The sequence below is a fragment of the Octodon degus genome, unplaced genomic scaffold (genome assembly GCF_000260255.1).
Source record: "Octodon degus isolate 3935 unplaced genomic scaffold, OctDeg1.0 scaffold00084, whole genome shotgun sequence".
Lineage (NCBI taxonomy): Eukaryota > Metazoa > Chordata > Mammalia > Rodentia > Octodontidae > Octodon > Octodon degus.
Genome location: NW_004524660.1, coordinates 2,985,788 through 3,007,281, shown reverse-complemented (window position 1 = coordinate 3,007,281; position 21,494 = coordinate 2,985,788). Strand labels below are relative to the sequence as shown.

Here is a 21,494-nt window from a genome sequence, read left to right as displayed (position 1 = left end):
CGCCTGCGCTGCGCGCGCCCCTGCCCGGCGCCGCCGCCTCCGCGCGCCCGAGTTGCCGGGCGCCGCGAGGTCGTGTGTCAGGGAGCCCTGAGCCGCCCGGCTGTCGGTAGCCTTTCGAAAACAGCTTCACTATTGAACAGACCCGAATCTTCCATGATTCCGAGGAAGCCTGCTTGCTAGAAAGTTGTTAGTAAGGGAGCATCTCGACGGTCCCGTCGGGCCGTGACAGCACGGGCACAGCCGGAGCCGAGCCACCCCTCGCCTCGCCCTGCCGACGCTCGGCCGCTCGCTGCGGGGGGTCCCAGCGCTTGGGGTCGGGGATGTTCTGCCGTCTCGGCCACGGCTTCAGTCAGAGTTACGCCAGACCCGGGCCTGGCAGATTAGGGACGGAATGAAACCGCCCGACTGGACGAACCGACCCTGCTTGGCATGGCTGTGTTGGAAGTAATTATGGCCTAGTAGTAGAAAAGGAGTAACATCTAATTAGTATTTCGTATGCCAACTTGAACAACAGCAGCAAGAACAACAACAAAAACCCCCAGAAATTATTTAGTTAACACCGTTCAAGAGTTATGGAGTTCCCATGCATAAAATTAAAAATCCAGATTAGTAATTGGGGGAGTAGTTAACATGTAGCAGACACCAAATAGAATAAGGAGTGTATAAATTGATAAAAAAAATGAGGAGAAATATCGAATTATCCTTTTAAAAATAATTTTAAGATTGACATTTTGTTTTTAAAGATTAAAATGGTTGATTTTTTAAGATGACATTATTAGCATAGCATTTTTACATCTCCTAAACTTTTTTTTATTTATAGTCTCACCATACAGTATTGCTAGGCTGGCCTTGAACTTGTGATCCTTCAACCTTCCTAGTAGCTGGGATTATAGGCCACTACCCCCCACTATGGTTTTCCTGTGTTTAAAATAAGAGTGGCATATGAATACATTGGTATGAAAATGGGTAGCAAATTGTGTTTTATAAGTAATTTCCAAGATACACGTGGTGTGGGGCTGGGGAGATGGCTCAGTGGAATAAGTAGTTGTCTGGCAAGAGCAAGGTCCTGAGTTCAATCCCTGGTATCACCAAAAAAAAAAAAAAAAAAAAAAAGAAAGAAAGAAAAAAGATACACATGATGCTTTTACATTAACATTTATGAGGGGAAAAAAAAAGGTTGACAGTATAGTCTTGATAGCATGGAAACCTGGTGAGAGGGAGAGTGGACAGATAATAAAATCCTACCTTGTGCTGCTGTTTTGAGGTATCACCCGTGCAGATGGAGTGTAAGACAGAGACAGACTGAATGGAAAGGAAAAGAAGGTTGTAAAATGGTTCTTTGAAGCTGTGTGTAAATAGATACATAACCAAAAACCAAGATAATAGTAATTCAGCATTTATTGAGTAAAGCATCTATATTGAGAAAAGGGGCCCTCTGAGTTCTGTTAGTAAAATAAGAATCTGAAAGAAATATAGACGGAATCTCCTGAGATAACAGAGTCGTATATTACTGGGCTGAAGATACAGTACAGTTAGGTGAAATAGCTAGTTTAGGAAACTTTCGTTTTCTCAGAAGGTGTAAGTAGAGAGAATGGAACTGCTGCATTCTTTCTTCAAAATTTACATGTGCCAAACACTTCTTTACATACATTAAACTGCATGACAGTATCTCAGTTTCACAGATACTTGAAATTGATAAAGCTGTGGCATAACATTATTCAGATAACCAAACAGCAGAAATAACTCAAAGTGAGAAACCACTTAGCTTAAATGGATTCACACTTTCATAGTGGCTTCTCATTTTGAGTTATCAAGGGCTGATGTGTGAATGAAAGCAGTAGGAAGAAACAGTACTGGTAACATCACTGGATCATGAAAACATTATGCTAAGTAGTAGAGGCTGCAAAGGACCACATTTTATGACTCCACTTATATGAAATGTCCAGAATAAACAAAGCAGAAAAAAGTGGATGCTTAGATCTGGAGGAGAGATCAAAGGAACTGGGTTTCCTTTGAAGTAATGAAGATATTTTCAGAATGATTGTGGTATTAAGAAAGATTTATGGCTTTGTGAAGAGAATGGAAATCATTGAATTGTAAATTTTAAGTGGGTAGATTGTATGCTGTGCCAGAATACTTTACCTATAATAGTACGTGCTGGGATCATGTGCTGCTTTTGCTTAACGACCTGCAGAGACCTCTAATTGTCTGAAGTTAACTTCAGTTTACTTTGGAAGATCTACATACAGCCTGGCCCCAGTCTGCCTTGTTTCTCTTACCTTCTTTCACCTGTATAATCTTGATTTTTCCCTCTTGTCCCTATTGTTTACTCTTCTTGAAATCTTTCACCTCGTACCTGTTGCATTTGTAGCTACCCTTCAGGTCTTAGTGTAAATGAATTAGCTTTCACAGTGGTGTCTCGTTTTTACCTAGCCTCATGGGCTTCTGTAGCACCTCATTTGCCCTTCTTGAATGGCTCTTCTCACTAAATATGTTTCTATTTACTACCTGTCTTGATAAATTTCTTGAAGGTAGGTATACTGTTGTGCCTTACAAGGCTTTACATTCCTAACTGGCCGAGGGCAGTGGTGGCAGCCTATGGTGTGTGTGTTGTTTCTCTTAAGACAAAAAAAATGTCAGTGTGGAGTTATTTTTTCTAAAATTAACCCACTGGTATTTAGGTTTAATTGCAGCATTGGCATGTTGAGATAGTAAGTGGGTTTAGGGTTGCAGTTTGGGACTCTGTAAGGTTTGCCTAGGTTCACTGTCTGGGAGTGTGATAGGTAACAGTGCTTTCTAAAACAATTGATTCTTGTTTTGTAATTTTCTCCTACTTCTTACTACCCCCATCTGTTCAGTATTATCGAACTCCTAGAGGAATGTATCAGTAGGAGACAGACAAGGTCCCTTGTTTAAATTCAAGTGGGAAGTAATAGAAAATTAATATGTGAACAATAAACAAGCATGGCTGTTTCAGTCAGTGATAAGGAGGAAAGAGAAGCTCCTCTAAATATGTGGACGGGGAGATGGCTCAGTAGAATAAGTGCTTCCCTGGCAAGCGCAAGGGCCTGAGTTCAATCCCCTGGTTCCGCAAAATAAATAAATAAATAAATAAATAAATAAATGGATTAGGAAAGGTTTGTCTGAGTAGGAGACATTTGAGTCATGACCTAGAACTTGAAAAGGAATGAGCCTTTAGGGACTACCTGAACACACTCTCACAACAACCTTGCCTGTAATACCAGTCCCATCTTCCTACCTCCGTCTGTACAGCGCTGGGATTACAGGCATGTGCCACCACACCTGGCTTGAAAACTTTTTTTAATTAGATTTTATTGGTACCTTTTAGATACACATAATGATCACATTCATTGTAGAGAATTTGACCTGTAGATGGTATACCTTGGGTTTTTCCCATTTCCCTGCCCTTCCTTCAGCCCCATCCTCCCCCTGTACAAAGTTTTGTTTCCATGGAAAACCTCTTTAAAAAAGAATACTTTAGTATTTTGAGTGTAAAACACAAGATTTGTTTATAAAACTAATTCCCATATTTAAAATTATTGAAGGTTTCTATTGCAATTTGGTACTTTTTGCTACATGGAAATGGTAATAAAAATAACATAAGAGATTGTAAATAAAATTGGATAAAGTTTATTTTAAAAGCAAATATGATTAAGGAAGTGCAGAGGCTGGAGTTCAATCCCTGGCACCACATGCCCTGCTGGTCCTGCCCCTGAGCACGCTGAGTCCTCGACTGAGTCTAGGCATGGTGGCGTACGCCTGTAATCCCAGTGCTGGAGAGGCTGAAAACAGCAGGATCACTACGAGTCCAAGCTGCATAGTGAGACCCTGCACAAAATACAAAAAACAAAACAAAAACTAATTAGCCATAAAGTAAATTCAAAGAATTGATGGCATTTCTGGTCCTTATTCGTAATATCACTGTTTGTTCTTTCATCTATAACCAGTAGTCTACTGTAATATCTAATTTGTATTTGTCAAGTATTTTAAAGGAATTGTTAGAGCATATAAACCTAAGTTAATTGCAAATTATTTTATTTTTTCCATAATTTTATTGATAGCAATAAGACAGTTTCAAATCAAATTGGTAGGACAGTTTCAATAATTAACACATTGCATACTCTCTTCCTAGTGGTTATTTGCTGTACAAGATGCAGACAGTATATCCTATTTACAAACACTATTCCAACAAATCCCTCTATTCATTAAGAGAATGTAACTATACATCTGTCCTAACCATTTTGAATACACAGATACAAAATGGACATTCATTTATATATCCCCTTTTTTTAGTTCTGTTATGTGAATATTATAGGTGTGTTAACCCAGCAAAATATTGTAAAAGAGTCCAGTAATCTGTAATAGTATTGGGTCTTCCACTTGACTGGCAGTGACAGAAATTGTTGACAAGAGTCCCCTACAGCTCAACATAACACCATGGCTTTACTTCTTGTACTTCATTTTTATACTTTTCTGCTGGATGGTTAAGACCAAGATAAAGCAAGACCTATGCAACAAGAGTTGTAGCTTTTGGATCTGATAAGGTCAGTCAAATCCCTTCAGGATTTATCCTGAGATCCTCTACCTCAGATTGTAGATCCTTTGTCAGTGTCAGCCATGTGGATGAGTCACGGCCGTTGCTTGGCCAATGTGCTCTCCGTGAAAGCCTGAGAGAATGTTTTCTCTCCATGTGACTCTCCTTAGGCACACTCTACATCATCGATCACTTTCCTCTTTGGCCCTATAATCTCCTTGATCAGAAAATTTGGGACACTACTGAGTTACATGACGTTACAGTACAAGTTCTCATATGTCCTGAATCTTAATTGACCTTGGAGGGCTAGGGCCAAAATGTTGCCTTTCCTTGCAGCCCTCCTTTTTCTCTTAATTTTGGTCTGCAAACTTAGGTTGTTAACCCTCTAGAAGAGAAGCTTATTGTTGTTACCATACAACCTAGGCTGTTAAGCTTAACCTCACTGTCTGAATATCAAACATCTTAGGCATAATATGAAACAGGTATTTTTCATCAAGTATTGATATGTTGAACTTTAAGTCCCTACAGAATATGATGAAAAAACATTAAAAAAAATTAAAATATATTTTAAAAATAGGCATAAAGAATTATATAATTCTTATATTTACACATAAGTCCAGAAATTTAACCATATACAACCTTGTAGCAGGACAGTCCCACAACATTCCTTTTCCGGTTTCCTGCCTTCATACCACCCCCATCTTTTTGAACAATCATCTACCCAAGAGACAGCACAGCAGCAACTAGCATGTCATGACAAGCTGCCCGTATTCAGAAGGCCAGAATGACAGGCACTGCAAGCATGAACCTACTATTACAAATTGCCATCTTCAGTGCAGTTGCTTAGTTCACAGGTATCTGTATATATAGTTAGTCGGGGTGAGAATCATTCCAGTTAACTGCAAGATTCAAAAATCTTCTGAAGATTCTCAGGATCATTGCCTTACCCATCTTCTACATATAACTGTATGGCTTGCCCCTGTCATGTTTCCCAGCTCTTCTCCTTGCTCTCTTTTCATTGTCTAGTCCTCAAGTTCTTGCCTTCCTTTTAGTTGTATTATACCTTTCTATTTGTATTTCTTCTTTTGAGTTCTTATACTAGGGAAACTATACGATATTTACACATGTGTGTCTGGTTTATTTCACTTATGAGTATATGTTCAAGTGGCATCCACTTCAATATAAAGGCTTTGAGTTTATCATTCTTTATAGCTGAGTAATACTCCATTGTATAAAAATACCACATCTTTTTCATCCATTCCTCAGGTGATGGGCATCTTGGTTGTTTCCAAGATTTGGCTATCACAAATTATGCTGCTATAAACATAGGCACACATATATCACTATGATATGATGTTTTCAGATCCTCTGGGAAAATTCCTAGTAGAGGAATAGCTGGATTAAATGGGATTTCCAGTCCAAGTTTTCTAAGGAGTCTCCACACTGATTTCCATAATGGTTGCACCAGTCTGCATTCCCACCAGCAGTGGAGAAGGGTTCCTTTTTCCCCACAGCTTCTCCAACATTTGTTGTTGGTTGATTTCTTTATGATAGCCATCCTTTCTGGGGTGAGATGATATCTCAATGATGTTTTAATTTGTATTTCACAGCTGGCTATTGATGTGGAGCATTTTTTCATATATTTATTTGCTTCTTTAATTTCATCCTCTGAGAAGTGTGTCTTCATCTCGGATGCCCATTTCTGGACTGGGTCTTTAAATTTTGGTGCCCTATGCAAATTATTTTAAGTAAAAGTAATTAGAATATGTTTATTTGTGCCCATTCTTTATATATTACATGCTTTTTCCTTTTTTCACATTTTTTCTCCTGATCCTTACATAGATCCTAACTTTTATTACTATTATGTATCATTCTGTGTCTTTGTTTTGTCTCCCTCAAGTACTAGATGGAAAGCAGGACCTCATGTCTAGAGACAGGTGCTCTAGCACTGAGCTACATCCTCAATCTGTTTTATTTTATTTTATTTTATTTTATTATTTTATTTTGAGAACAGGGTTTGCCTAAATTACCAAGGGTGACTTTGAACTTGCTTGCCTCAGCCTCAAGACCCTGTGATCATAGTTTTGTGCCCCCTCAGCCAGCTTTGTGTCTTTTTCTTTTCTTTCTTTTTTTCTTTTAGACAACTAAATATTGAAACAGTATTTTCTTTCCTTGTTCCTTCAGAATTGGGGTATGTGTGTGTGTTACTGAGTATTGACTAGAAGACCTTTGTGCTGTGCTAGATCCCCAAGACTTATATACATTTTTCTTCTTCTAAACTTTAAGACAAGGTCTTGCTAAGCTCTTGCTAACTTGCCCAGGTTGGACGTGAAGTTGCAGTCCGTCTGCCTAGTCCTCCAGAGTGCTAGGATTATAGGCTTGCGCTACTGCACCCAGCTGTAATGAACGGTTTAAGCTACTTTCTAGAACCTTGATGTAGCAACAAATTTTGATGACGGAAGAGAATAATCCTCCTCCCAGTCTCTCTCCAGAGACATTCACTTGTAGGTTTTTAAATAAATTCAAGTTTTCTGAAAATATAGGCTTGCACAGAGAATCATTTTTGTTTTGGTTTGTTTGAATCAGTTGTCTTTGTTCTGTGTCTTCATTCTGGTCACTTCCTCTTTTAAATTTATTTTGTTGAGTAATTTATTTTTAGATTTTTATAGTCATTTATTCACTTTACATCAGTGTTTATTGAATATCTAGCCTATTTTTGCCCTCCTGGAGTTCACAATAAGGTGAGACGGGTACACAAGTGCTAATCTGAATTAGCACTATAAAAATTTTTATGGTAGGAAAAAAAAAAAAAAGAAAAACAAGTATTTCCTCTCTGGGAATGGGGAAGGGAAGACTCAAAAGAGCATTTAAGGTGGCTCTTGAAAGATGGTAGTACTTTGCCAAGCAGAAGGACATCTGGGCCAAACCCTGAAGGTGACAAAATATGTGACTTTAAAAGAAGGAGCCAGGAGAAAGGGCTAGGGACAGTGCCTTTCAGTTGAGTGCAGAGTTACAGTGCTCAGGATGGTGGAGCCAGTTATGAGGGCCCTGAGTGCTGCGCTAAGCAGCTTGGACACTCTAGGCAGTGGAGAAGCGTTCCAGATGATTTCTTCCCCTTCTTTTCAAGTAGTAGTTGCCAGCATTTTTTGCACTTTATTAATGCCATAAAGGAAGCAATTTTCTTGTTTCTCTTTTGAAGGGAAATGACTGTTGTACTTGCTTCAGCACACATACTAAAACTGGAATTATGCAGAGATTAGCCTGCCCCTGTGCAGGGATGAAGTTACTCTTAAGTATAGTGATGAAGTATGTTAATGCTAACTGTACAACTGGATGATTTTCTTTTTTGAGATGGGAGCTCACTACATAGTTTAGATTGGCCTTAAATATCCTATGTAGCCCCCAGAATGGCCTCAAACTTGTAGTGATCTACCTGCCTCAGCTCCCAAATGCGTGCCACCACACCCAGCCAGTCTCTATTTTCAGGATATCTGAGTGAAACTACCCACTCTTTAAGAATCAGTAACCACTGGGCCTGGTTTCTGTCAGCAAGGGCAATGTGTGGTCTGTAACGCACTGAGGACCGTAGTGAGGTGACTTCTTGTCTCTTCAGGAACTTCCTATCAGTGTGCTCCATCCTAAATGCTGGTAGTGTTCGTTTCTTAAGAGAAGCATACATAGGAGTCTGGTAAGAAAGATCAAGCAAAATTACCTTTAGCTTCTTTGAGATGCAAGAAATGAAGCTAGCTTAGAGAAAGAAGGAGCATAAGATTTCAGTTTCTGGACTTTGCCTGAAAAAATCTTTTATGTTTCCCTGTGTATTATAAGAAATCAGTGTGTTGAATTACATATTTCAAGTTTTTATCATATTTCTCGTATAAAATTATAATCTTCCTAGAAAATATATAACCACCTTAACTATACTTTGCCACTCTTTCATATCTTCCCAACCACAGACAGACTTTCCAGATGATCAGTTTTATGAAAGTATTAGTAACTAAACTATGCTGAGCTTCTACACCAAATGCGTCGTATTTGCCCCATACTAGCCGGTCATTGAACTCTTTGGGCAGCCACAGGGCCGTCTTGCAGTTTAGTTCTGACATTACCTCATGGTACCTCCTGTTCCTAACTGGTGGCACACCCAGCAGGTTTTGGTCTCAGTCCCGTCATGTGCCAGCAGCAGGTATCAAGTTCAGGTTGCCTGGTTGCCCACATTTTTCTTGGGCATGACTAGAAAATGAGGTTTCCACAACACCCTTCCTTTCGGAGGCAGTAACTTATTAGATGGTTCACAAAACTCTAGGAAAAACTTTTATTTAACCAGTTATGGGCTGAGAGATAGCCTAAGCGCCTTCCTGCCAAGCACAGGGACCTGGGTTCGATCCCTGGCACCTCATGCTGTGCCAGCCCCGGAATCAGGCATGGTGGGCCATGCCTGTAATCCCATCTCTGGGGAGGCTAAGACAGGAGGATCACTACGGGCCTGAACTGCATAGTGAGACCCTGTACCAAATAAATGAATAACACTATAACCAGTTAATTGTAACAGATGTAAATGAATGTCCAGGTAAAGAAATACATAAGGCGAGGTCCAGAATGGTCCAGAGCATACAGGATTGTCATCTCCACGGAGTTGAGTGCACCATGCTCCCTGCGTGTGGGTGTGTGCACCAGCTCAGCAGCTCTCCAGGTCCTCCCTTCATGGGTTTTTCTAGAGATCTCTTTACGTTGGCCTGGCTGATTAAATCATTGGCCATTGATGACTGAACTCCATCCCTGTTCCTTTCCCCCCCCAGCTAGTGACCCACCTCCATCCGGAAGCCTCCTAGGAGTACTCTCCAAGAATCATATCATTAGTGCACCATAAACACTTATTATACCACAGAAGCTCTAGTTAGTTATACCCTCTGTTAGAAGAACAGAGCCTGAGGTGCACAGATTGTAAGTTCTTGGAAGACCCTGTCTGAAAAACCAAAACAAAGAACAACTGTCATTTATTTTTTATAAATTTTTATAAAGTCAAAAACTTAATGGTAAATTTCCTAAAAATGTTCATTTAAATATAGAGAACCAGGCATGGTAGCCCATGTATGTGATCCCAGCACCTAGGAGGCTGAGGCAGGAGGACTGCGTGAGCTCGAGGCCAGCCTGGGCTATGCAGTGAGTTCAAGGTGAGGCTGAACTGTATAGCAGCACTCTGTCTCCAAAACAGAAGTTAAGAAATAGAGAAGCTTAAATGAGTCATAACTGCTTCATTAACAAGAATTAATGAAAGACATAAATTACTATAATTATAGTTTGATTATATTTTATGTATTAAATACTATATTATTTTCAAAATTAAGTGCACATTAATAAAATATTAAACGTGGAACACCATCTCGTAGAGTAAGTATTTGTGTATACTGCCTACATCTGTTTTTTTTCCTCCCCAGTACTTGAGGATTAAACCCAAGGCATTCATACTATACTGTAGCCTCAGCTGTTTTTTTGTTTTTTTATTTTGAGACAGGGTCTTGCTAAGTTGCTGTGCTTGAACTTTGAATTCTTCTGTCTCAGTCTTCCAGGGTGCCGGGACTACAGACATGCACCATCATACTAGCTCCTACATGTATTCTTTAATACATAAGGGAAAGATTTAATCAATACTTCACTATTTAATGTTGAAATAATTTAAAGATTTAATTTTGAAAATCATTGTAAAGAACATTTGTATTTATTGATTCTAAATCAAGACTGGATATTTACATCCTAATGCAGTAATATACATTAAAAAGCATGATGTCATAGCCAATGTGGTGGCCCACACCTGTAATCCCAGTATTTGGTAGGCTGAGGCAGGAGGATCACCATGAGTTCAAGACCAGTATAGGCTACATAGCGAGTTTGACAAGGCCAGTCTGGATTGCATAGTGAGACATCTCAAAAAGTAAAACAACCCCTCCAATATAAAAGTAAAAAGCATAATATAAGTCAGAATAAAATATTTATGAAGATTTATCAAATGCAGTGTAACAAACTAAGGAGCTTTCCTAAGGTTTTTTAAAAAATAATTTTATTAATTTAAAAAAAATTTTTTTCTAGTACATGTTTGACACAGTGATTACATTCATTGTAGGGAATTGGTACAGGTACGTAACACATCTCAGTTCTTTTTCCCCCTGTGCCCCTTAAAATAACTTTTGTCAGCAACAGATTTCTTAATTTATTTTATAAGACTTTATAAAATTAATTATCATATGTACAGAATAACAGCTAGACTAACAGGCCAAAAAATGTCGGCAATATGTACAATGTGTTATACTAAAGTAAGGTACAGTGTTTCTTGTGTGTTTTTTGGTGCTTCTGTTGTCCTGGTTTGGAGTTTGGAGATAAGGTCTCCCTCCGTAGTCCAGGCTGGCCTCTAGCTCGTGGCAATCCTCTTGCCTCGGCCTCCTGAATCCTAGGTTACAGGCATGTACCACCATGCCTAGGAGGGTACACTGTTAGCTACATCCTTTTTTTTTTTTTAAATTTTAGTATTTGTTACAGGGTCTCACTGCGCAGCTCAGACTCAAAGTGCTCCTCCTGTTTCGGCCTCCCAGGGCTGGGATTACAGGTGTGCACCACCACACCTGGTCTTGGTGGCCAGCCTGGCTTGCCCGCACATAGCAGGGCCAGCACGGCATGTGGTGCCAGGGAGTGAACCCGGGTCCTTGAGCTTGCCTGGGAAGGCGCTTAGACTGCTGAGCTATCCCCGTGGCCTAGACACATTCTGGATGCTGGATTACAGTAACTTTTTTCTTCTTTTTTTTATTGTGTTTTTCACTTTGTAGTTCATTTATATATTGGGTTTCTCAAAAAAGAAAAACCGTGCATTACTTAAGCTTCTGCACCTGATTGACTCCACAAAGGGCTGGCTTGTGGTCTCAAGGCACATCCATTTGTCTGTAGATGCCTCCAGTTTATCCCTCTTTACGGCAGAGTAGTGCTCCCTAGTGTGTAAGCACCCCATTTTGTTTATCTCTTCATCTGTTGTAAAGAAAAGGTCCTTCTCATCTGTTGTAGGCTGCTTACAAGATTTAGCTATTAATGGTCTTGCTATAAACATGAATATGCAAAAAACATGAATATGCACACATCTCTGCGGAATGGCTTTAACTCTTTTTTTCTTCCCAAAGGTTTTGTTTTCATATTGGTTATTGAGGATTTACGTGAAATAGGAAAAACTAGATCACATTATACGTTCAGAAATATTTTTCAGTATGTTCATGCCCTTAAAATATATTAGCTTTTTTTTTTTTTATGGTACTCTTATCTTAGTCTAAAAATATAAGTAATGTCATGTACGTATACTAACTCCCCACAGCTAATGTAGTCATTATATGCTGCAAACATGTACCAATAAAAAATATAAAATATTACAGTTTAAATGTGTTGTGTAGGTTTATTAAAGACAGATATTTACTCAGGATTTAGTAGATTCATATGCTTCTGTGTCATTTAACAAATGTTCAAATTGGAATTTTCCTCAGCCACTTTGAATCTTCTGAGTAGCTTACTATATTTAGGTTGATTGAGATTCCTAAATAATTTCTTTTTTTCTTTTTTTTTTTTTTAAACAGAGATAAAAGCAGCAGTGTTTGATGACTGCAGGAAAGAAGGCGAATGGAAGGTAGACTTTGCCTACTTTGCTCTTATGTTGAGGAGTTCAGTACACTGTTCTTAGGGTATTTCTGTAGAGTGTAGGACCTGGAAGCACGTTGTTTGCCTTCAGATCTAAGTTCACCATTTAGTAGCCGAATCTTCTCTAGCAAGTTTCATGATTTTTTGCTCTACCTCTGTTTCCTCATCTATAAAATAGGGATAGTAATAATAACCCCTATGATAGTTGCAAATATTAAGTGCAACGTGCTTGAACCAGTAATTCTGTGAGAATTTATAAGTTTAAGAAAAATTTGATATTAAGGTATATTTTAAATGGACAACCTCATAAATGTCCAGATCATGTAAAATAAAAGATGAGAGGATATCATTTCACCTACTGTCCTGGTACTTTAATTTCATATTATATAAGATAAATTTGAATAGATTTAAGGGCTAATACTCTGTCTTTTATGTATTCTTGACAGTTGTATATTTATACTGTTTCTTATTTGTATTTAAGATCATGCTTTTAGATGAATTTACTACTAAGCTTTTGGCATCATGTTGCAAAATGACAAATCTTCTAGAAGAAGGAATCACTGGTAAGTGTCACTAATTCTTCTCATGAATACTTTTATAAACCTTCACCCTGAAGGTTTTTAAAATAGTAAGAAGCTGCCATGCATGATGGTACATGCCTGTACTCCCTTCGGTTAGGAAGCTGAGGCAGGAGGGTCATCAAGAGTTCGAGGCAAGGGCCAGGGCGATAGCTCAGCAGCATGCATGGGTACCTGGCAAGTGTAAGCACCTGAATTCGATCCCTAGTACAAAAAAAAAAAAAAAAAAAAAGAGTTCAAAGCCAGCCTGGGTTACATAGTGAGTTCAAAGCCAACCTTAAATAAATAGCAAGACTTTGTCTCAGAACTAAAGCAAAAAATTTAGGTGGGATTACAGGTGTGTCTTAGCCACTTTTCTTGTACTGAGATGCAATAATTGTTGCCTACAACTTAAAGGAGAAGTCACTTATTTTGGCTCATATTTTAGCCTATAGTAGGCTAGCTCAGAGGGCAGAGAGATGGCCCAGGAGGGGGTGTGGCAGTCAGGAAGCAGAGAGAATCAAGGGAGGAAGGAGGGCGGGTGCGATATCTTCAGGGTCACCCTCAGGGACCTGCCTCTTCCGACCACATGCCATCTCCTAACATGGCATCTACCTGTAACTCACCAGCGCACTAATCCACTGAAGAGTATGGCAGCCCGTGACATAGTCACCGTCCTGAGCCCCGCCTTTGATCACTTGAGGCTTTGCAGGGACATGGAGATAGAAACCAGGACAGTTGTATTTGCAAGGTTGTTTTTTTCTTATGGCTCTAGTTATAAGTCTTAGACTTGGCTGGGGAGATAGCCCAGTAGAGTAAGCACTTTCCTGCAAGCACAAGGTCCTGAGTTCAATCCCCAGTACTGCAGAAAAACAAACGAACAAAAAATAAATATAACTCTTAGACTTGACATTCTTCTTTTTTCTCAGGTTACCCTCTGAAAAACTTTTGTAAGTCAGATTTATGCCAAGCTGAGACATATTATTAAGGGTCTCTAGGCAAGACTGAGTCATTTGTTTTGTTGAAGTTCTTCTTTAATTTTTTCTATTACATTTACTGTTAAGAGTTTTGTATATCGATATTGCATTTCCGTGTTTGGGTTGATGTTTGTGGTTCCTTCCTTTTTTTTCTGTGTGTGTGTGTGTGTGTGTGTGTGTGTGTGTGTGTGTGGTTCTGGGGATCCAATCTAGGGCCACTTCTAAGTGTTCTACAGCTTACAGTTAAGCTTCCAGTCATGTGGTTTTCTTGTATTGTTTTTAAATGGATATTAAAATGTTTTAACGTCAATATTTGTACACATTTAAAAATAGATAATGCTGATCTCATAGATTTCTTCATTACCTAGAAGTGAGACAGTTGGTTATAATTTTAGATTAGTTCTAGTATGAAAATAAAGTTCCAAAAAAAATGATAATGCCACAAGACGTTAATTACACTAATGAGGTATTAATCTGTGTCACTTTCTGAGGAAAATGCCTCATTCATAATCACATTATCCTTAATTTCATCATATACTGACTCATTTATTTAAATTTGTTCTCTACAACAACTTTAGAAAGACAGATGTTAAATACCCTTATTTGCACTGAGGAAGCAAATTCAAGAGGAAATATAATTACTGTTTTGGGTTCTAATATATCTATACCCTCTGTCACTCCTAACTTAAGAGGTTCAAAAATACATCCAGCATTCTCTAGAGAGTCTGACCATATGATATTTATAAATAAAATAACCTACTGCATATTCAGTTTGTGATTTTTATAAACTCAGTGGGAAAAAAGACTTAAACTAGAAACTCTTAAATTATTATGAGATATAATTGAAAAATACAGTGAATATCTAAAGTTTAAAATATTTATTACAGGGCTGGGGATATAGCTGAGCAGCATCAGCCCCTGCTTGGCAAGTACAAGGTCCTAAGTTCAATCTCTGGTACCAAAAAAAAAAAAAAAAATCTAAAATATTTATTACAGTAAAAGGTACAGTGCCATTGGCCCTCCTCAAAATACCCCCCACGCTTTGATTACACTTATCCCATTATTATTGCCACTTCCTGAAGCAGTTTTTAAAAATTTGTTAGTTTATTTATTTATTGGATGCAGGGTCTCACTACGCAATTCAAACTCGTCGTGATCCTCCTGTCTCACCCTCCCAGTGCTGGAATTGTAGGTGTGTGCCCCCACATCTGGGGCTAGCATGGCATGCCCAGGGTTCTGGGATTGGCATGGTATACAGTACCGAGGATCGAACCCGGCAGGCACTCAAACTGCCGAGCTATCTCCCCAACCCTGAAGCAGTTTTAGAAGTCCCCTTTCATGAGTCTTTTTATAAGATATGATAAACAATTCAAGGAAGGGAAGTCGGTCTTATTTACTTATTTATTGGTTCTGGTAACTTCTGGCTCTTCCCTAAATTCACAAGTGATCATGAAAGGCAGGCATTTTGAATCAGTTGAGGACACTGAGGGTGCAACCAAAGATACTCACAAAGGAAACCTTCCAAGCTGGGCGTGGTGGTACATGCCTGTGATCCCAACACTGGGGAATCTGGGGCAGGAGGATCACTGTAAGTTCGAGACCAGCATGGGCTACAAAGTGAGCTCAAGGCCAGCCTGAACTGCATAGTGAGACCCTGTCTCAAAAAGAAAAAAAAAAAAAAGTCTTCCATAAACTGCCTGAAATAGTCATATGAACAATGGGATAACTTTGAAGTGGTTATGGAATTATTTTGAGAGGGGTTAAAATAGAAATGTGTCTTTTAATGCAATTTATAAAAATTTACATATCATATTTGTTGATCACAGCTCAGATGAGCGCACTAGTCACTTTCCTGTTGGTAGGACAAGATACCTATACCCACTACGTAAGTGGGCAGGGGTTTATTTTGGCTCATGGTTTTCAGGGGACTTAGTCCGTGGCTGGTTGGCTCCGTGGCAGAATGGCCTGGTTCTGAAAGGGTGTGGCAGAAGACAGCTGCTGAGCACGCAGAGCAGGGAAGAACGAGGGTCATGAGTGCACCCTAAGGCCGCATGGTGGTGCATGTTATGATCCAGCAGCCTGTGGCTGGAGGGTTGCTTAGAGTGCAAGGCCAGCCTGTGCTGCATGGCAGGACCCTGTCTTAAAAAAAAAAGACTTCAACCGTGGAGTTATATGTGGGTTGGAAGCCTGCCTACTGTACTTCCTTGTGTGATTAAGCAAGTTACTAAGCTCCTTTAAACCTCAGCGTCTTTATTTTGGAAATACTCATAGCATTATTATGGTATGATGTGTCATATTTGCTGTTGTTGAATCATTTTGAAAGAATTATATATTTTAATTTTTAATACATTTTTTTGGGTTTCTTCATGGTACAGATTGCTTATCTTGGTAAATTTACCTACCTATGAAATGACTGCTTTTTTTTTTTTTCTCGCCATGAGAATGCAGTTTGACTTAGGCTTTAGCTTCACATTTTTAGTTTTTTTTAATTCATCAAATGAAAACAAAATGTAAACCCAGTATATAGATAAGCCTTCTTGTTATTATACATAGAAAATACAGTAAAATATTTAATGATCTTTTTCAAGTGTATAATATGGAGTTATATAAAATGACTCACCCTCTCTTTCTTTTGTTAGTTGTGGAGAATATTTATAAGAATCGTGAACCTGTCAGGCAAATGAAAGCTCTTTATTTTATTTCTCCAACATCAAAAGTGAGTATTACAGGGCAAAAATGATCAAAGTCTGTTACATGCATGTATGAATGTGCCAAGACAAAACCCACTATTGTGTCTAAGTAATGCATGCTAAGACAAGCAAACAGAGGTAGTTTGAATGTTTAAAAAGTGTTCTTAAGCTGGGATAAAACTAAGTGGTAGAGAGTATGCTTGGCATGTGCAAGCCTCAGAGCTCAGCGCCCCCACAAGCGGATTCTTTGTTTTTCACCATTGCTGTGATGGGTTAATAGAAAATATATAATAAAATACCCTTTATTAGAAAAATATTACCATAAACTAAGGGCCAGCCAAATAGCTCAGCAGATTAAAGCACCTTCTTAGGCAGATGCAGGGACTGGGAATTAGGGTTAAGGAGTTCAATCCCCAGGCCTGCTGTGCTGGTCCCATCCCCAGGGCACACTGGGACAGCGATTGAGACTGGGCATGGTGGCGCACGCCTGTAATCCCAGCACTTGGGAGGCTGTAAATAGGAGGGTCACTGAGTCCGATCTATGCAGTGAGACCCTGTATACCCTGTATACCCTGTCCTAAATACAAAAAGAAAAAAAAAAGAAAAACATTACTGTAAACTGTGTTTAGGAAAGATTTTTTTTCTGGCAGATGATTGTTTTACTTATACTCTTTGCAAAGAGAAGGTATAAGCTAAAGACTTCCTTTTTCTCCCATATATGAAACAGTTCTGTTGTATAAAATGATACTTTATTTTCATAACTTATTATCCATGTAATTCCTACTGACCCATAATTTTTGCTGAGATAGAAATGTAGATAAGCTTGGTGTGGCAGTACATGTTTGGAATCCCAGCTGTTTAGGAGGCTGACATAGAAGCGTCACAAGTTTAAGGCTGGCCTGGGCTATTTAGCAAGCCCTTACTGAAAATAAAAAAATTTAAAAAGCGGCTAGGGATACAGGTCAGTGGTAGAGTACTTTCCCTCCATGCTGGAAGCCCTTGATCCTTTATTTTAGTGATTTTCTTAGTGTACATATATGTGTGTATATGTGCGTATGGATATATATGTGTATGTTTTCATGTTAAAGGAATGTCTTCAGTTTGTAATCTGTCACAGGATTTAACATGTATCTTAAGGCAAATCAAGACCCTAATAAAGCATCAGATTCCTTGCTTATTTATTTTTAAAAATTTGGTATAGGGTCTCACTCCACAGCTTGGACTCATAGTGATCCTCCTGCCTCAGCCTCCCCAATGCTGGAATTACAGGTGTGCACCACCCCACCTGGTTTTGGGGCCAGCAGGGCATGCAGTACCAGGGATTGAACCTGGATCCTTGCACTTGCCAGGAAGGCGCTTAGCCCACCAAGCCATCTCCCCACCTCTGTGAAATCATTTTCTAATACTTTTCTTGCTCACTCGTTCTTATTTAGAATATTAATCTGGAAATCTCAGTTTTATTTAACTTTTAATTCTAGCAATAGTAGGGCAAAACCCCCGAATATTCACTAGTCTCTATGTATTAGCTGCTGTATCAAACAATAGGTTTTCATGGCATTTTATACCTCATTCATGCTGTAATTCCAGGAGAGAAAATTTATGAGTGGAAAAAAGTACAAGGAAAAAGCACCATTCTTCACCTAGAAAATTAACATAAGGATTTTATATATATAATATAAATCTGTGCACATATATTTCACATTTTAGTTATTCTAGCTGTCAGCGCATCTTAGAGCAGAAAGTCCCATACGTTGCCAAATCTATGAGCTGGATACAAGAGTACGTACTCAATAAGGGAGCAGAGGCGCCTGAGAAGGCGTTACCTGAGGTGCCTCACTTATGAAGACGGCCCCCACGTTCTCCTGTCCTGAAGGAGCTGCCTGCGGGTCCTGTGGGCCCTTTAGGGGCTGAGGCTTTGGGGGTCTTCGGAGCACTGTGAAGACACTTGGTGTGACATCTGAATCCTCACAGGCTAGGAGAGCACCTGGAGAACAGCATCCGCGTTCCCAGAGAAGGGTCTATAGCAAGGATTTCAGGAAATGTTTGCTAAAAGAAATCCGTGAACTCCAAAGGAGGGATCAGTCATGTCTCAAAAAGGCCCTAGTGTTTGTTTGCTTTGCTTTGCTTTGCTGGTTTTGCCCTCAGGAAGAGAAGCCTCCTGTGGAGCTGCCTGTGCTTCAGATTCTGCGTCTGAGCCTAAGTTTCAAGTGGGTTGGCGAGGAACGGCCGCCACACAGCAGCGATAGGGCCTGCTGTCAGGGAGGAAGTTGAGTGCCATGAAGAGAACATGCAGCTGTACAGTAGAACTGCTCAAAGGGAGTGCCAGCCTGAGCAGAAAGTAGTACGCGTGAGGAGAGGCTACAGCACACAGGATGATTTCTTTTTTTTTTTTTTTTTTTTTTTGGCAGAATTGGGGATTGAACTCAGGCCCTTGCACCTCCAGGCAAGCGCTTAGTCTACTGAGCTACCTCCCCAGCCCTGATGATTTCTTAATTAATTGAAGGAAAGGCTAATTACCATTTAAATTTGGATTAGTGTCCCAGAAAATCAAAATGGAGTATCTCTTGAAGTAAAGACGAAAAGAAACAAAACCATGGAATCTTAGAGAGAAAGATTAAGGCTTATAAGATAGAGCCATGTGGTCTAACCGAAATACAGTTCTAGGATTTCCAGAAGGAGAAGGAACTCATGGAGGAAGCTCATGATTAAGGTCCCGATCTTTATTTTTGCATCCAGGAGATTCTCTCCAAATGGCTTATTATTCATGTAGGTGATAGAGATATTTTTAAGTAGCTTGGCACTTTTAAAAATTGTTTATAAATTAAACTTCTAGCCAGTAAGGTTTTGTCATTGGAATAAAGTAATTTTCATTATTTCAAAAGCTAGCATATTTCAATTAGTATTATTATAAAAGTGTATTAATATCTAACCTTTTTTAAGTCTGTAGATTGTTTCTTACGAGATTTTGCAAGTAAATCAGAGAACAAATATAAAGCTGCATATATATACTTCACTGACTGTAAGTTTCTTTTTAAAAGTTATTATTTCACTGTTTAAAGTCCTATTACCTCTGAGGCACCTGTTTTTTTCATCATAATGCTGAGTATTAATAATTTTGTATTCATCTTTTGTTGGCTAGAATTAGGTAAGAAAAAATCTAAAAATATAAGATTGTACATATCTTAATTTATGTTATGGTGATAGAAATGAAAGGAAACCTGTCCCAACTAATTTCAGAAGACTTTTGAAATTTTTTCTTATAACTTTTTCTAATATATGCGGTGGGCATTTGGTAGAAAGGGCTAGCCCTTAAGTTCCATGCTAGAGAAAAGAATTATTATTAATCAAATTAATAATTTTTAATAAAAGGAGTTATTTTTAATCAAAGTTTCAGTTGAAGATTTGATTAAAATTAGAGCCTTTTAGAAGGCACTAAAGAAAACAGTTTGGCAAATATTAGAGAAAATCTATCATATTTCTCTCAATGTGCAGTGTGTTCAAATAGCAGCTAAGCCGAAGAATTATGAGGTGTTCAGAGACAATTCTTTTTCGGTTCTGATGCATTGCACACTTATATTTAAAAATAAGATACCATTTATGTAAGTCTTTGTCTCTAATAAAAAACCCCTCATTCTATGTAGTATATTACTTTCCCTGCTTATTTATCTTCTGCTTAAGTCTACACTAAAAAAGGTCATACTGTAAGTATTTGGCATTTAGGAATGTTACACAGAACTTTGTGTTTGTGGAATTGATAGAATATAATGAATATGAAGTCTCTTCTCATATAAGGAATCTTGAGGCTACATCATGTTAAGTGACATTAGGAGTCAATGGTTGAATTCATTGTCAACCTTAACAGTTAATAGCTGATATTCTAGGATAGATCTACCTTTGGTGAAGGAGGACAAAACCCAGGCTCTGTGTTGTAGAACCTACTAGTTTATAGAGTCAAAATTTTTTAATATTAGAAAAGGTTTCATTATTCAGGGAATAATTAACTATTGATATGTGGTAGATTACTTAGTGAAATTTTTAAGAAATTCTGAAAATGCCACAGCTTATTAAATCATGAGTTTGGCTGTGATTTCCTTTCTAACAGTTTCAGTTTGCTAAGTTAGCAGATCTCTAAGGAAGCGACACTTGGATGTGAATGGGGAAAATGAAACGTCTGTTACAGCTATTTTGACTTGAATATTATATCAGTTTATAACCCAAAGAACAGTGTGTATTTATCTCTGACCTCTTAATAAATTACTTTATGAAAGCCAGTAATTATATATTAAAAATGTTCTTGAATGTTGGGCAAGTCACACGGAATTACATACTTTTTTTTTCTCCTCACAGTTTGTCCTGATAGTCTCTTTAACAAAATTAAGACATCTTGTTCCAAGTCAATAAGAAGATGTAAAGAAATAAATATTTCCTTCATCCCACATGAATCTCAGGTACTACTATTATTTTTATTTTTAATTCATAATGATTTTCAAATTTGTTTATGCACTTATTAGTAAAGTGTATACTAGATTGTTCTGTATGTAATTGATAGGTTTTGTATGTAAACCACAAATCAACATTTGCCGTGATGAAGAGAGAGACATAGCAGAATATTGGAATAGAACACGAGCAGTGAGCTTAAATTTCATCTCTGCCACCAAGTCCTGTGTATATCAAATTAGGGCATTACTAGATTGTGAAATGAAGAAATAACAAGTAATCGCTATTATTATAGTATATTGTGTGTTGGATACTTTCTTGGGTGCTTTAAATAAATGTGGCCCTTTAATCCTTACTAGAGCCTTGTAAATAGATCCCCTCTCTCGGTTTAAAGATTGGAAATCAAAGAGATTAAGTAACTTGTCCCAAATCACACAGCTAATGAACTGTTCAGATTTAATATGCTGTATACTCTTATGTTGGAATCTAACAGTTTATAAAATTGAAATAGTTTGGCTTTGAGGCTAATACTTTGGGGATAGAAAAATCCTATATAAGGGATTTATGTTTTTAGCAAAAAAAAAATTCTTTTTTTTTTTTTTTAAATTTT

General features: G+C 38.3%; 1 protein-coding gene across 1 annotated transcript in view; it reads left to right on the top strand.

The window, feature by feature from the left end:
- The window catches only part of Stxbp3 (syntaxin binding protein 3), a 60,382-nt gene that overhangs the window by 468 nt on the left and 38,420 nt on the right, over nucleotides 1–21,494 (top strand). The window contains exons 2-6 of the mRNA XM_004636946.2: nucleotides 12,163–12,212; nucleotides 12,705–12,786; nucleotides 16,397–16,473; nucleotides 19,388–19,466; nucleotides 20,795–20,895. Of these exons, the coding sequence (XP_004637003.1) occupies nucleotides 12,163–12,212; nucleotides 12,705–12,786; nucleotides 16,397–16,473; nucleotides 19,388–19,466; nucleotides 20,795–20,895 (389 nt within the window). The remainder of the gene's footprint in view (nucleotides 1–12,162; nucleotides 12,213–12,704; nucleotides 12,787–16,396; nucleotides 16,474–19,387; nucleotides 19,467–20,794; nucleotides 20,896–21,494) is intronic.